The sequence below is a fragment of the Carassius auratus genome, chromosome 32, assembly GCF_003368295.1.
Source record: "Carassius auratus strain Wakin chromosome 32, ASM336829v1, whole genome shotgun sequence".
Classification (NCBI taxonomy): Eukaryota; Metazoa; Chordata; class Actinopteri; order Cypriniformes; family Cyprinidae; genus Carassius; species Carassius auratus.
In genome coordinates, this window is record NC_039274.1 from 10,908,696 (window position 1) to 10,924,918 (window position 16,223).

The 16,223-nt window shown below is 36.8% G+C and overlaps 1 protein-coding gene across 1 annotated transcript; it reads right to left on the minus strand.

Annotated features, from left to right (window-relative positions):
- Window positions 1-291: 291 nt before the first annotated feature.
- On the minus strand, window positions 292-16,038 carry LOC113051598 (serine protease HTRA3-like). The gene is made up of 9 exons (XM_026215491.1): window positions 15,287-16,038; window positions 11,742-11,841; window positions 10,630-10,852; window positions 10,338-10,532; window positions 4,228-4,260; window positions 2,902-3,016; window positions 2,708-2,765; window positions 2,509-2,604; window positions 292-1,332 (listed from the first exon to the last, which is right to left on the minus strand). Exons 1-9 carry the CDS (start codon window positions 15,699-15,701, stop codon window positions 1,164-1,166), a joined length of 1,404 nt encoding a protein of 467 aa, XP_026071276.1. The 5' UTR covers window positions 15,702-16,038; the 3' UTR covers window positions 292-1,163.
- Between the last annotated feature and the right edge of the window lie 185 nt (window positions 16,039-16,223).

Below are 16,223 nucleotides of genomic sequence, written 5' to 3' on the forward strand. Positions count from 1 at the left end.
TCCTACGCTGCTTGAAATGTGTAGCCTTGTGTCATGTCTAAATTTTGTGATCCCTGGGTCCTGACCAGACAGTGAGATCTGGAGAAAAAGTTCTGTGTACTAGAAAGTTCTGAAGGGTATTCTGGATTTGTGGATTTCCAACCCAAACGCCGACTTATCATGAATCATTAGACCTGACAGTGTTATTTAACTTTTACATAATCAAACTCAAAGAACTTATGTTAGGTTCAACTGATTGCTCTGTTAAAATTGTGCATTTATCATCCACCAATCTGTGAGTGATTCTTTTCTGAGAAGGTTTTATTTCATAGGTTCAACATTCATAGATCCGGCTGAAAAGAACCAAAAAAATATATGAGCATAATTGAAAACATGTTAATCAGGACATATGTTGTGCTGTAGACATTTTAGAAAAACAGGAACTTGAGCATATACAGACTGATAAACAGATTACATGAACAGAAGATGTCTCACTCTGATTTCTGCACATAAAAAGCACACATTTCATTGAACAAGATGACCATAAAAATGTAATTCTTCATGACAGTCATTCTGCACACATTATAAAATATATATGTATATATGTATATATATATGTATATATATAAAATCCTTGCACAGCAATTGATTCTTGCCACTGGTGCCACAATTAAGTTTCAGCAATGAATGTTGAGAGATTTATAAAGAAGAGAATCCATATACAGTACATACATACATACATACATACATACATACATACATACAGTATATATATGTGTGTGTTCCTCAGTATTATTATTGTTGTTATTTATGAGGTGGTTCTGTGTATTTGTAAATTATATATAAGATTTTACCATTTACATTTCATTGTAAACTCATTGTGGACTGAGTATAACATATCACCAGCTTTTGTCTTTTTCTACAAAATACAGTACTGATAATTTTCATATTTGCAATGAAATAAATCATTATCTGCTTCAGACCTGCTTCGAAGAGATTGTGCTGTTATAAAATGCCTTTTATATAAAATCCCTTTGGCAGACTTGACATAACCGAGACTGCAAAAGCTCAAGGTTAGATTCCTCTCAGCTTGTAAAAGAGGTCCCTGTTTTGTAGCAGGATGTACTCTAAGACAACCCTTTGGCCATGATAAAATCAACATCTTCAGTGAAAGTTTGATGGTATCACTGCATGATGATGTCAGGCTCTATGTTGAAGAGCAGGTCGTCGTTGCCTCTGCGCACCTCCAGCAGAAGAGTCGTGTCTTGGTTGAGCGCTTCCTTCAGGTCGCTGGAGCTCATCAGAGGCTCTCCATTTAACTTAACGATGATGTCACCATCTCTGATGCCCCCTCTGAAACACATTTGGAGAAATTATACAATACATTTGTCAGTTCTGTGCTTGAATTTGTAAGGGACAAAGAATGCAGCTAAACGTAAATAAATCCTGACAGGTGATCAGGACACAGACACAGAGAGGAGCAAAATAAATAAATAAATGATAATTTTTCCTGTATAATATCTCAGAGCCTCTGCTTAGAAGAAAATAATCCAACAAGTCCATTTGCTGTGGTAATTTCTATTACAGTTGATAGCTGAGACACATGCAAGATGGCGCCAGTTGCATTTGTACATAACAAGAGTGAGTCCATGGTGTGATATGAGTGAAAAAATCTATGGGCAGACAGTGAAGTGAAGCTAAAATGGGAGAAATGTGCTCAAATTTACATGTTCCAGTTAAGACGCGCTGCAGAAATGAAAGAAAACATAGCTTGGAAATAGGTCTGAAATTTGCAAGATCTGTAGGATCTACACCAGGTTTTTAAATGAAGGATCATAGCCAGGTTATTGAATTTGAATGTAGTGTTTTTCCACAATTTTATTTTTTTATAATTAGAGGAATCAGAGTTTTTAATACAATTTTACAGTTAGACATGTTGATAAAATGCAAATGACAACAGCTAAGAGAAAAAAACTCATCCGATCACATGATGATGCACCTGATCAACCAGACTCAGTGAAGGACGTAAAACATATCACTAAGTGGCTGTTCACTCAGATTTGTGCTATTGCATTGAAAAACATGAGACATAGACAGTGAGAAAAAAAAGCAAGGTTAAGAGATGCAAGTTGAACTTTTAACATGAAACGCTGCAAAATATATAAGTAACTCAAAATTTTATTTTATATTATTTCTGAACATATAGGATATGTGTTGTAACTTTTCTGAAACAATATTTAACAAAGAGAATTTTACTTGAATCCTGTTATAATTAAATTTTTTAGTTGACTAGATTTTGAATCAATCAAACGTTTTAAAAAACGTTTTAATTGTTTGCCTTATCGCCCAGTTCTAAACAGATTTATTACATAATCCTTGTATTATCATACACATCTGTCATTTCTCTTTGTAGTTAGTTATGATCTTCAAATCCACTGAGTGCGGACTGAGATAAGCTACTTGGCTTGGAGTTCTGAAGTACAGCCACAACTGAAAGACAAAAGTGCATCTGGTTTGACTGATGCTTACTTCTGAGCAGGGGAGTGAGGAACCACCTCATGGACGTAGATCCCGCTGCCGACATCAGGGAAGTCGGGATTCTGCTGCCTCAGCTCTTCGACGAGTCTGGAGGAGACACAAACAGAATGCTTCAAATACACACAATGATTAAAGAGGACAGCTGTGTTCATTTACATGTGTATAGTCATCTGAAGTGAAGGACACTCACGCTTCTGTGATGGTGAACATTCGGATTCCAATGAAACGCGTCTTAACTGCTCTTGTCTCTGAAACAATATATAAATGTGTTACATTTAATACTGCCATAATTACTCTTAAAAAATAAAACATACTTTTAATATTAGATGATTCACACTCTGATCTCTTTTACAAATTCCCTTGTACAAAAACTGCCCCATGTACCTTTGTTTTGCTTTCCCAATGAATCATTTAAGAAGCGAGTAATCCTGTCTGAAGGAATGGCAAAGGAGATTCCTGCAGCTACTTTCAGGGTGTTGATTCCTATTACCTCTCCGTCCTTATTTAAGACACATTACGAAGAAATGTTAAATACAGTAACAGTATTTCTGAGTATTAAAAGGACACCTAAAAATTTTAATGCTGTTATTTTCATTGTATTGTACCCATGTTCCAAACATGTATGTCTTTCCTTCTTGGGTGAATGTTCGAGGAGCAGACAGACATTCAACATTCAAATGATGCAGACCTTTTTCCAAGTGAATCATTCCATTAAGTCTAATGTACAGTGTCCGAGAGAGATCAACGTGATGCAATTTAAGAAAACACATGCAAATTGAAAAAACACCAGCAAATGAAGAAAACTTTTTCATCTTCATCGGGTGTAATTTGCATGTGTTGTGAGGATTTGCAGCATTTCTTAATTTTTGCATGTGTTGTGAGGATTTGCAGTGCATTTCGTTATTTGTATGTGTTGTGAGGATTTGCAACACTTGTGTTGTCAAACTGATGAAGATGTTTTCTTCATTTGCTGGTGTTTTCTTAAAGGGTTAGGTTCACCCAAAAATCAATATTATGACTTGTGAACGAGTCAATCTTTTGTTCGTTATCTGGCTCGACTCTGTGTTCATCTCTCTCTTCACAGCAGTTCAGTCAGTGTACTGTTTGAGTACATGAATTACTCCGGGATATTGGTTTGTTTTAACTCAGAGGGATTATCAGCCACATTAAAAAAGTTAACAGCTTAAGTCATTTGTGGATTAATGGTTACTGGAGACGCGAACCATTTCAAACGATTCAGTTCGATTTGGTGAACTGGTTCAAGAAGATCCGGTTACATCGAGTGATTCGTTCGCAAACCGGATATCATACACTGCAGACAATGCTGAATAAAGTCGTAGTTTTTGCTGTTTTTGGACCTAAATGTATTTTTGATGCTTCAAAAAATTCTAACTGACCGTTTGATGTCACATGGACTACTTTGATGATGTTTTTCTTACCTTTCTTAACATGGACAGTATACCGTATACAGTATACATACAGTTTCAATGGAGGGACTGAGAGCTCTCGGACTAAATCTAAAATATCTTAAACTGTTCTGAAGATGAACAGAGGTCTCACGGGTTTGGAATGACATGACGGTGAGTTATTAATGTCATCATTTTTATTTTTGGGTGAACCAACCCTTTAAGTTGCAGCGCGTTGATCTCATTCGGCCACCGTAATATATTTCAAAGAAAACTGACACACATTACTATATGAAATAATTACCAAATTAACGAGTGGTCCACCTGAGTTCCCATACTGAGAAAAGAAAAGAAAAAGTTAATTATTGGTACCCTCAAACAATAAATACATTATATATATATATATATATGGGATTAGATTTATGCCAAAAGTACTGAACATAAATGTTGAAGCATTGAACAAAAATAGAAGTCCGAAACTTTAAATCAATCAATCAATCAATCAATCACCTTTATTTATATAGTGCTTTAAACAAAATACATTGCGCCAAAGCACTGAACAACATTCATTTGGAAAACAGTGTCTCAATAATGCAAAATGATAGTTAAAGGCAGTTCATCATTGAATTCATTGATGTCATCTCTGTTCAGTTGAAATAGTGTCTGTTTTAATTTGCAATCAAGTCAACGATATCGCTGTAGATGAAGTGACCCCAACTAAGCAAGCCAGAGGCGACAGCGGCAAGGAACCGAAACTCCATCGGTGACAGAATGGAGAAAAAAACCTTGGGAGAAACCAGGCTCAGTTGGGGGGCCAGTTCTCCTCTGACCAGACGAAACCAGTAGTTCAATTCCAGGCTGCAGCAAAGTCAGATTGTGCAGAAGAATCATCTGTTTCCTGTGGTCTTGTCCTGGTGCTCCTCTGAGACAAGGTCTTTACAGGGGATCTGTATATGGGGCTGTATATATCTGTATATATTTAAATGAAGTACAAATCTCAGACTTCAAACAAACAGCTTCCACTCTAAAATTTAACAGGAACCATTCATCAGAATTCCATGTGATATAATAATTAATGATAATTATTGGTGCTCAAACAATTTTACATGCCTTATCTAAATGGGATTATATTTGTAACAAAAGTACTGAACATACATTTTCAAACATTGAAGAAAAACATAAATTCCAAACCAGGGATGGATTGGTAATCTGGCATTCCGAATATTTTCCTGTTGGCCAATGCACTTTGGGGCCGATAAAAAGTTTTGTTTAGTTTTTTTGGTAACTGGCTCACCATGCAGTCTCCAGTGTTGGGCAGTAATGAATTACTTAGTAACTTAGTAATCAAACATGTTATAATTTTCAAAATAGTAATTAGAGTATAATTACAAGCTGAGGACTCTATATGTTACTGCCGTGTTACATTGCTGACAGAATGCAGTGTTTTATAAAATAGAGAATGTAAAAAAGGATGTAGCACATGCACTGTCAAGTCAAGTGCCAGTGGATTAGAGACCTTCTCCCGCAAGACACGATGCAACAGAGTGCAGCGTGTGGAACAAGACTTGATAGGCGAGTGCAGAGACTCGTGTGTGTGCGGGATGTGGTAGAATAAAATGATTCACAGGACTCCAGTAAAATAGAAATAACTAAACATAAAATGTCTAGAACAAATAAATTGTTATTGATATATTGCACAAAAGCAACATGAACTAATATAAAATATAAACATTATCAAGCGCAAGTGTATGCAGAGTTTCTATTTAGGATATAACACGTGTTTGCAGCATTGAGCAATGCAGTGCTGAAATTTGCATGCTCACGTTTCCTCTCATTGTAACACACAAATTGGAGACATTATGAAATATTATGCATATATTTATTGTGTTATAACAGAGATTTGTGAGATTCCATGACCTGAGAGATGTCTTTTAGAGATTATAAATGCAGCGCTCTTTGATTGCATTCTGCCAAACCATGCATGCAGCAGCCGCTTTTCTTTAGTTAAAGGGGGGTTGAAATGCTATTTCATGCATACTGAGTTTTTTACACTGTTAAAGAGTTGGATTCCCATGCTAAACATGGACAAAGTTTAAAAAATTAAGTTGTACGTTTGAAGGAGTATTTCTGTTCCAAAAATACTCCTTCCGGTTTGTCACAAGTTTCGGAAAGTTTTTTTTCGAGTATGGCTCTGTGTGACGTTAGATGGAGCGGAATTTCCTTATATGGGTCTTAAGGGCACGTATGCCGGAAGAGCGCGCTCCCGTATAGCAGAGCAATGAGAGCACAACAGACAGTCACTGATCAGAGCGATAGCATCGCGAAATGTCACAAAAGGAGTGTTTGGTTGCCAGGGCAAGACAACCCTGCACAGATTACCAAAAGAGAAACAGCATTAAGGGACCAGTGGATGGAGTTTATTTTTACAGAGCATCAACGGAGTTGTGCAAGTGTTTGTGTTTGTTCCCTGCATTTCGAAGATGCTTGTTTTACAAACAAGGCCCAGTTTGACGCCGGATTTGCACATCGTTTATTTCTTAAGGATAATGCAGTCACAACTAAAAAAGGGACACGATCGTGTGTTGGAACCGCAGGCGGTGAGTAAAACTGCTTCAAATATCTCTGTGTTGTTAACTTAGTTATCGGCGCGTAAGCACATCAAGTAAACAACATGCGATGTTGTCATCAAACTGCACTTTCCACATGTACAGCTTAACAAAAAAAAAAAAAAAAAAAAGACGACAAAGTGGAACTTGGTCATTTTCCAAAACCGCTAAGAAAATATATACAGTTTCAGTACATACCACATAGAGACGTTGTTGCTGATGCTGCTCTTGTTAAATTTCAGCCTCTGGGTCTGATTCTGGATCATAAATATACACTGAATCTGACTGTTAGCCATGGTTTGTTTTGGTTGGTTTTGTCCTCACGTAAAGTCACAGCTTCCAAACGCTCTCAACGCAAAAGCCTACTGCCGCTCGTGATTCTTTAGCTCCGCCCACACGTCACGCCTCCAGACGGTCGTGTTTTTCCGGGAAAAATCGGTACAGACTATCTTTCTCTTATGAATATAATAAAACTAAAGACTTTTTGGAGTTATGAAGGATGCAGTAATACTCTATAGGTACTCAAGATTAACAGGATATTGAGTGAAAATGAGCATTTCACCCCCCCTTTAAAAATAACAGTGTTCTGTGAATGTTGACGCTTTAATAACAAATCTTTATCGGGAGCATGTATGCTGGGATTTCATAAATTTCATAGAGAAAAAGTAATGTAACTGGTAATGTAACTAATTACTTTTTAAATAAAGTAATCAGAACAGTAACGTGATTGTTTTTAAAAGGAGAAAACAGTAATCAGTAATTTGATTACATTTTCAGAGTAACTTGCCTAACACTGGCAGTGTCAGTGGCCCATGAGCTTATCTTCTCTATTGACAGCATAAACCCAATCACAATGCGCCATTGACAGAGCAATGAAGTACATAAATATCACTTCACCACCTCCCCACTTCTTCTCCATCTCTCCAAATGAACAGACCAAAGTGCAAAGTGGTGCTGAAAATCTCCAATATAATAAGCTTAAGTTTGTGCAGCAATATAATCAAGTAAAAGAGGAGGTGAGGCAGGAAATACAAGCTTGTTCTGTTGTCAATGATGATGGCCCTCAAAGGGACAGGCAGGATGATGAGGAGATAAGGGTAGTTGAATCAGTAGGGAATAACAGTGACTTACAGGGAGTAAAAAGGGAGGTAACCTGTCCTAATATGTGTGTGCCATAAAGATAATGACTGTTAATTACTCAGTCAGTGCAACAGAAGCTGTTTGGTGTTGTGTTTGTAGGTAGCCTACTGGCTAGTTTCCTCAAACAGTCACAACTTTGATGGACTATTATAACACATTAACTGTGTCATGTTGCATTGGCTAAACTCACAATGCCATGAGTGACTTCGGTGATCATTATTTAAATCATGTGGCTGTCTTTAAGTCCAGTCTTAACTGTGTAAACATTAAGAAAAATTCATCACCAATATTTGGATTTTTGGATATGATATGATCCTGTATAAACTGAATATTTAATAGGTTATCAAATAAATTAGAACAGCTCCATGCATTAAATGTTCATACCAGTAATGTTCATACTAGTAATACTCATTACCAGTATGGTATTGTTTAAATTGTACAGATTTTAGCAAGCCTTTTTCAGGTTAATACCTAAATAATGAATCTTCTCTCTCTCTCTCTCTTTGTCTAGTCAAGCCTGGTTATAGAAGTAAAGGAGAGAGTGTAGAATCAGGGAGTACTGGGTGGTGTCCAACTAAACTGAACTTAAACAGGTGTACACAGTAGTTATACACACACCTAAACACACACAATGTGTGTGTACTATGAATGATAGTGTATATATATGGGAGTTGACCGTAGGAGAGGAAGAATTGTATAATATTAGGAGAGGAACAATTGTATAAACTTGTTAAATCATCTAAACCAACAGCATGTATGTTAGACCCTATTCCATCTAATCTCCCAAAAGAGGTGCTTCCAGAAGTCATAGATCCTTTTCTGACTATTATTAATTCCTCATTGTCATTAGGATATGTCCCCAAAACCTTCAAACTGGCTGTTATTAAGCCTCTCCATCAAAAAACTGCAACTTGACCCCAAAGAACTTCAAAGAACCAATCTCAAATCTCCCTTTTCTGTCCAAGATACTAGAAAAGGTAGTATCCTCACAATTATATTCCTTCTTAGAGAAAAATGGTATCTGTGAGGATTTCCAGTCAGGATTTATACTGTTTCATAGTACTGAGACTGCTCTTCTTAGAGTTACAAATGACCTGCTCTTATCATCTGATCATGGATATATCTCTCAATTAGTTTTATTGGATCTTAGTGCTGTGGTCGACACTATTGACCACAACATTCTTTTGCATAGACTAGAACACTTTATCGGCATTAATGGAAGTGCATTAGAATGGTTTCAATCGTACTTATATGACCGCCATCAGTTTGTAGCAGTGAATGAAGAGGTATCCTATCGATCACAATTGCAGTATGGAGTACCTCAAGGCTCAGTACTAGGGCCTCTACTCTTCACACTTTACATGTTACCCTTGGGAGATATCATCAGGAAACATGGTGTTAGCTTCCACTGTTATGCTGATGATACTCAGCTGTTCTTCGCGGCCCCAAGAAACACACCAATTCGAAAAACTAATGGAATACGGTCTATGCTCTCAATGTCAAATGCAGAAATGTTAATCCATGCATTTATGACCTCAAGGTTAGATTATTGTAATGCTTTATTGGGTGGTTGTTCTGCATGCTTAGTAAACAAACTACAGTTAGCAGCAAGAGTTCTTACTAGAACCAGGAAGTATGACCATATTAGCGCGGTCCTGTCAACACTGCACTGGCTCCCTATCAAACATCGTATAGATTTTAAAATATTGCTTATTACTTGTAAAGCCCTGAATGGTTTAGCACCTCAGTATTTGAATGAGCTCTTGTTACATTATTATCCTCTACGTCCACCTCGTTCTCAAAACTCAGGCAATTTGATAATACCTAGAATATCAAAATCAACTGCGGGTGGCAGATCCTTTTCCTATTTGACACCTAAACTCTGGAATAACCTACCTAACATTGTTCGGGAGGCAGACACACTCTTGCACACTTTAAATCTAGATTAAAGACCCATCTCTTTAACCTGGTTTACACATAATGCACTAATATGCTTCTAATATCCAAATCCGTTAAAGGATTTTTAGGCTGCATTAATTAGGTAAACCGGAACCGGGAACACTTCCCATAACACCTGATGTACTTGCTACATCATTAGAAGAATGGCATCTACACTAATATTAGTCTGCTTCTCTCTTATTCCGAGGTCACCGTAGCCACCAGATCCAGTCTGTATCCAGACCAGATGGTGGATCAGCACCTAGAAAGGACCTCTACAGCCCTGAAAGACAGTGGAGACCGGGACAACTAGAGCCTCAGATACAGATCCCAGATTTCGGTTCCTTGCCGCTGTCACCTATGGCTTGCTTAGTTGGAGTCACTTCATTTACAGCGATATCATTGACTTGATTGCAAATGAATGCACAGACACTATTTAACTGAACAGATATGACATCAGTGAATTCAAAATAGCAATTTTTTAAATTATAAAATAGCTAATAAGAAAACTCTAGTAATGCAATCAAAAAGTTTGATAATCACTTAGGAAGCATCATAACCTTTAACAAAATAGGTTTTCTTTATAATTTATATTTTTGTTCAATAAGTGAATAGTTATGATCAATCCATAAGCATTACTTGTTGGATGCAATATGATTTCAGAGCTTGTCTTATGCAGCAAGTAAGACTCTTAACAAGTGTTGTTGTGGTTATCTATTCGGTGTCTTACATTGATGATGGCGTCAGTCTGGATGTAGTCCATGTCTGAATCACGAAGACCCAGTTCTTTCCCATCTCTCTGTGCAGTGCTGACTATTCCTGTCGTCACTGTGTTCTGCAGGGAAAACGGGCTGCCGATAGCAACCACAAACTCACCCGGGCGCAGGTCTGCCGAGTGACCCAGCAATAAAACGGGCAACTTTTTCTGCAAAGGGGTGGTAGGAAGTATTAAGAAAACACATTTTGACTTCTGTATTATAAAGTCAGTTCTTACAGTGCAATAAAAATAGGTTTATTCTTACCTGCGAGTTGATTTTGATAGTGGCAATGTCAGATTTCTTGTCAATGTCTTTGATAGTGGCCTCATACACATCCCCTTCACGCATCTGTACTTTGAGTCGCTGATGACCCGAAACAGGTGTGGTGCTGGACACCACATGGGCATTAGTCACGATCAGCCCGGTCTCTGACATTACAAAACCTGAACCACTTGATAGCGGGACCGTCCGGCCAAAGAGGGGGTGGCTATAGTGGGCAAAAGCGGAAAAAAACATATAAAGTTCCCATTATTTAGTTTATTTAATTAGAGTGATTCAAAAAATAATAATATTTTATTTTTTTATAATTTATTCCCTTGTGAAAGTTCAACATACTTTCAAAAAGAATACTTGGAAATAACATGGGTTAGAATATACTTTGCAAGTGCAAATGGAATATAAAGTTTTCATACACTTAACTGCATTAATGACTGCAATTCAATTCAAATATATTATAGTTTAACTTTATATGAAATGCAATTTACTGAACTTTAGGGCACTTTTTTAAAGTAGGACTTAAGTACATCTCTCTATTTAATTTGAAATAATGTCAAAGTTTACTCTTGAATGTACTGACAAGCATGTTAAACTAAAATATACTTTAGTGTTTTTTTTAATAAGGAAGTTGCAATTAAGAATATTTAAAATATATAAACTAGTGATGTCAAATGATTAATCGCATCCAAAATAAAAGTTTGGTTTATGTAATATATGTATGTGTGCTGTGTTTGTTTATTTTGTATGTAGAAATAAACACACATACAGTATATATTTTGAAATATTTACATGTATACATTTAAATATTTATATATTTATATTTTATATTATATATAAATATATTTAATATATAAACATAATTTTTTCTTAAATATATGCATTCATGTGTTTGTACAATATGACAAAAAGGGACCTTTTATCCACTTCACAAATGAACAGCCTCAGCAAAAGCAGTTGTTCATGTGTTCAGTTAATTTACAGACAGCAGTGAACCTCACACAACGGTGTCTGCCAAGCACCTTTCACACTTCCTCACAGTTTTAAAGCGCTGTACAGACGGCTGCCACACCATGAAGGTGTTTGCAAGTGTTTGGGCTTACTTTAGGAACAGCTCAATGTGCACCACAGCAGGGGCGATCTTCTCCACCACGTCAGCAATGAAGTTGAATTTGTACCTTGGGCTGCTGGGGTGTGTGGGACCTATACTAGCAAAAATAATTACACATGTTAATAATTCCACTCTATAAAATGATCAAAACCAGCACCATGTTTTCTTCTGTGATGCAGCTACTGTCTTTATATAAACCCAAATAATCTTTTCTGGCTCAAGAGGGCAAGATTAGCAGCCATGCAGTGTTTAAATACTTTCCTGGAGATTGAAATGGTATGCAATGATGATAGTTGAAGAAAGCCTTTTCATACACAGGAAATGTTCCTCTATAATTGGGTCTAAAATCACTAGGTGGCTTTTATCCTCCCACATACTTGACTTGTGCTGGCTATGCAGTATATGTATGGAAGAGAATGATGGAGGGTGTTCAGTGTGTAAAGTAATTAGGGCATGTTATTTTCTCCTTGACTGCTGTTTCCTATGACAGTGTTGGCACAGCCATCATTCCTTTGGTGTGCACACCCTGATTATCCTACTAACCTTTGATATGAAGTCATTAAAGAATCAAGATCCTTTGGTTTAGTACTAGTTTAGTACAGTTTGTTTATTACAGTTTTGTCTAGGCCGTAATTTAGAGATAGGTTGCAGTCTATTTAGAGGTTAAAATGCAAGCCTCAGAAATGTGTTAAACACAGAAACAATTATTGAAAATTTCCTAAAATTGTGCTAAAAGTTTGGATTCAGTCTTTTTTTTTACTCTTATGCTCAAAAGGCTGCATTTATTTGAGCAAGCATAAAATAAAAAACGTAATATTATAATGTTTTATTAAAATTTACAATAAGTCTTTAATAGTTTTATTTTTATTTTTAAATGCAAATGATTTGTGTAATGCCAAAGCTGAATTTTCAGCAGCCATTATTTCAGTCTTCAGTGTTTCTAGTTTTTTTTTATTATTTTTTTTTTGGAAACTGTGATCCATTTTTTTCAGGTTTCTTTAATGAATAGAGTTTACAAGAACAACATTTATTTGAAATAGCAATCTTTTGTCAAATTTAAAATGTATTTACTGTCACATTTGATCATTTTAATATGTCCCTGCTGAATAAAAGTATTACTTTCTTAAAAACAAAAACAAAAACAAAAAAAACCTTCAAACCTTTGATTAATAAAGTGTTAATATGTAAAGCTAGTTGGCAAAAATAACATCCATACACTACATAATTCCAAAGCGTTCTTGCTGTCTTTCTGGATGAATGTATTTAAGCTTTATAATTTGGAAGCTGTGAGAAACCAAAATAAGCATGCAATGAATTACACTCAACTGTTAATCATTAATCAAATGCAACACCCCATATAAAAGCACATTCCTGTAAAGCTGCATCACAGAGCTGTGACCTCTTCCAAGTAAGTCAACTTTTACTGGCAATGTGTGCAAATTCATTTAGACAATCACATATAATACTGAGAAATGCCACTCAACTCAAAGTCAACCAGGAATAAACCAAAGATGGATGTCCATTAAAAATATGTTCTAAATAGTTTCCTCATTCACTTTTTCCAGTCTGGAGTGAAGAGCAGCTGATCACACAATCTGGTGGAAAGATGATGGGCAGCATCTGTTTCTAAGGCATTGGGTTACAGTGATTGCAAGGCTTAGTGTTTCATTTTGAGGTTTTTGACTAAGTAGCCTAAATTGTATAGAATGATAGACTATAATTTATGTGACTTCTAATGCTGTAATGATTTTCTGCTCTCCAAATAGCAGTGGGCTTTTCCAAATATATACTCCAGTGTGTCCAGTGGCACTGCAGGGGCAGACAGTAACTGATGGCAGATTACTGCTACCAGATGGACTTATTTAAACCTGGTTTTGCTGAATCTTGGTTTATTTTTCTTTCTTTTTTTTATAGAATCAACAAACCTAACTATTTGACCTTACTGTATCTTGATCATTTCACCCCATTAATAGCCACTGAATCCAGATCTAGGTCACTTCTCACTGATAACGTGTCTCCAGAGTGGTACCATTTACTCCTCCCTCTTCCTGTCACCACTGAAAGAACTTTTTACTGCCGATCTGGAAGCAGTTTGAGATTTCCTTTAAAAATGATAAAGGATAGGGTGTTGGTAATAAGGCCAAAATCAGAGCAGAATGGCAGCCTCCACTGAAAACCCCACAGGAAATCATACTCGGTCTGCAGAGAACAAAGCAGCCCTATTTTCCAAACTTCTCAGCAGCTGCTATTTGCACGTTAAGTATGAAGTCACAGTTCCATTTTTCATAATGCTTATGATGGTTCATCTGGTTATCAGTGGAGTTATGATATGTGATGGTCGCTGTAGGAGCTCAAGGGTGTTATCTTCTGAATGCAATATGATACATGAAATGCAATGGACTCACAGTATGTGTGTTTGTCTTTTTGTGTGTCTATTAGATGAAAATAAAACTTGAACTCTAAGCTAGATAATAAAACTATTGTGTTTTGTTGATCTGCCAATTCTGAACTGATGAACTTTGCAACACTAACATAGTTATTGAACTTTTTTTGAATGAACACTGAACTGGTCTGAACTAAATAATGACACTATTGTCATCTGTAGAGGTGATTTATAACCGAATTCAATATGTTTTATAAGTGATGAATTTTGCAACATTGACATTGTTATTGGAATTACTTGAATCAACAATGAACCGACTTGAACTATATAATGGACACACAGTTCATCAAACAGGGTTGCTTTACAGTTGAACTGAATTTGTTTGATCTGTATAATGAGATGTTTCTGAGAAATAATCTGCTACATAAATAAATGTGACTTTACTTGAACCTGACAAAGCCTCAGTATGCCCTGAAAGGTAAAAATGTTTCACAGATAAAATTCAAGAAAATTAAGTAAGTAGTAAAATATAATAAAATGTATAGATAAAAAATTTTATAAAAATTATGAAACATTTTTTTTAATTCATAAATTCCTTTTCAGATCAGTTCAGAACTAGCCCCGTGCTCAAATGCATGACACTACATAGTGTTCAGACATTTCTTTTTCTTTTTTTACCACGCAGTTTGCACATTAATGTTGGACAGCAATTTTTATGGAATGACCCAGAAACATATGGCATGTCCCCAATTAAATTGCTAAGGTGTGCGTGTGCGTGTGTGTGTGTGAGCGTGTGTGAAAATGGTGTAGGCTTGTATTTACTAAATGATGAAAACAGTATTTGGCATTCTAGAAGCTGATGAAGAGATTTTAATCTAATGTCATCTTTCCCTTACAAACATCCCATCCCTCCCTTTCACACCACACTTCCACTATTAGGTCTTACTCTTACTGTACTGGTGATAACTTTTGCTACACCAGGCATGTATTTAATTAATGATTATTATTTTATAGCACTAACAATACTGTCATTTAATTTGAATAGGCCTAGAGAGACTGTTTGAATATATTTAATCATTAACATTTCTGCATAAATGAATACATAATTGAATTGCTGCAGCATGCTTTCCTCTTGCTATACACAAATCACTGACCTTGATTGCTTTCACAGGGTCCCTTGTGCATGTTGGTGACCGCGGGCAGACCCTGCTGCAGCGCTTTCCTGCTCACGGCCTTCAGCTGGCAGATGTTACCGTACGTGTTCCCGTCACTGCCGCACACTTTACTGCTGTACCTGCACTGACACACGCCTTTGGGCAGTCTTCTTCCAGACGGGTGCTTGCATTCCAGGCCGTCCCCGCAGGGAAGATCGTCCTTGCGGCCGCACGGCTCGCCCTCTCCGTGCGCGCAAACCAGACAGCAGTTACAGCGGTCCGGCACATACCCGCTCGGGCAGCTCGGGCTCGGACACTTACTTACATCACAGCGCTCCGGACACTTGTGTTTAGTTTCCGCCAAAGCATCTTTGATGGAAAGAAAAACGACCGAGACAAACAGAATGACCTGCATTTTTTTGGTTTAAAATGAAAACGTATTCACACACAGTTCTTGGAAAGTCAGTGTCCTCTGGAGATCACCATTACGCATGAGATTTCCAATGCAAAATCTCCTTTCATATAAAACATGTGCGTTCCTTGCAGGCTCGGATGAAAGACCAGTGTGAATAAGTTCTTCCAGGAACAGTAGGCGAATGTTGATTATCTAAGCCAATCTGATCTATTGAAGCGCGCAAATGCTGATGATTTCTCGTGCAACTTATTAAAACAATGTAGCCTATGTAAAGCTCCTCAATGTATGGTGAAGTTTCATGTGCAGACCATGTCAACATACTCGAGTGAAGTCTGCTTTTCTCTTCTCTCCAGAGAAGGCGGGGAATTTCGTTAGGAAGCGCTTAGGAAGTCCGAGTCCGAGACCGAGTCATTTCCGCGAATCGGTTCTTTCGAAGATTTCGTTTCAATTGAGTTATAATAAACTGTTTGGATACCAACAGACCTATTTTTTTAGGATGAAAAATAAAAGAGCAGAAATTGT

Coding starts and splice junctions, on each gene's coding strand:
- LOC113051598 (XM_026215491.1), bottom strand. CDS start 15,701: ATGCAGGTCATTCTGTTTGTCTCGGTCGTTTTTCTTTCCATCAAAGAT. Junction 4,261..10,337: donor AGACTGACGCCATCATCAAT/GTAAGACACCGA, acceptor TTCTTTTCTCAG/TATGGGAACTCAGGTGGACC. Junction 3,017..4,227: donor GTGGACCACTCGTTAATTTG/GTAATTATTTCA, acceptor GTCTTAAATAAG/GACGGAGAGGTAATAGGAAT.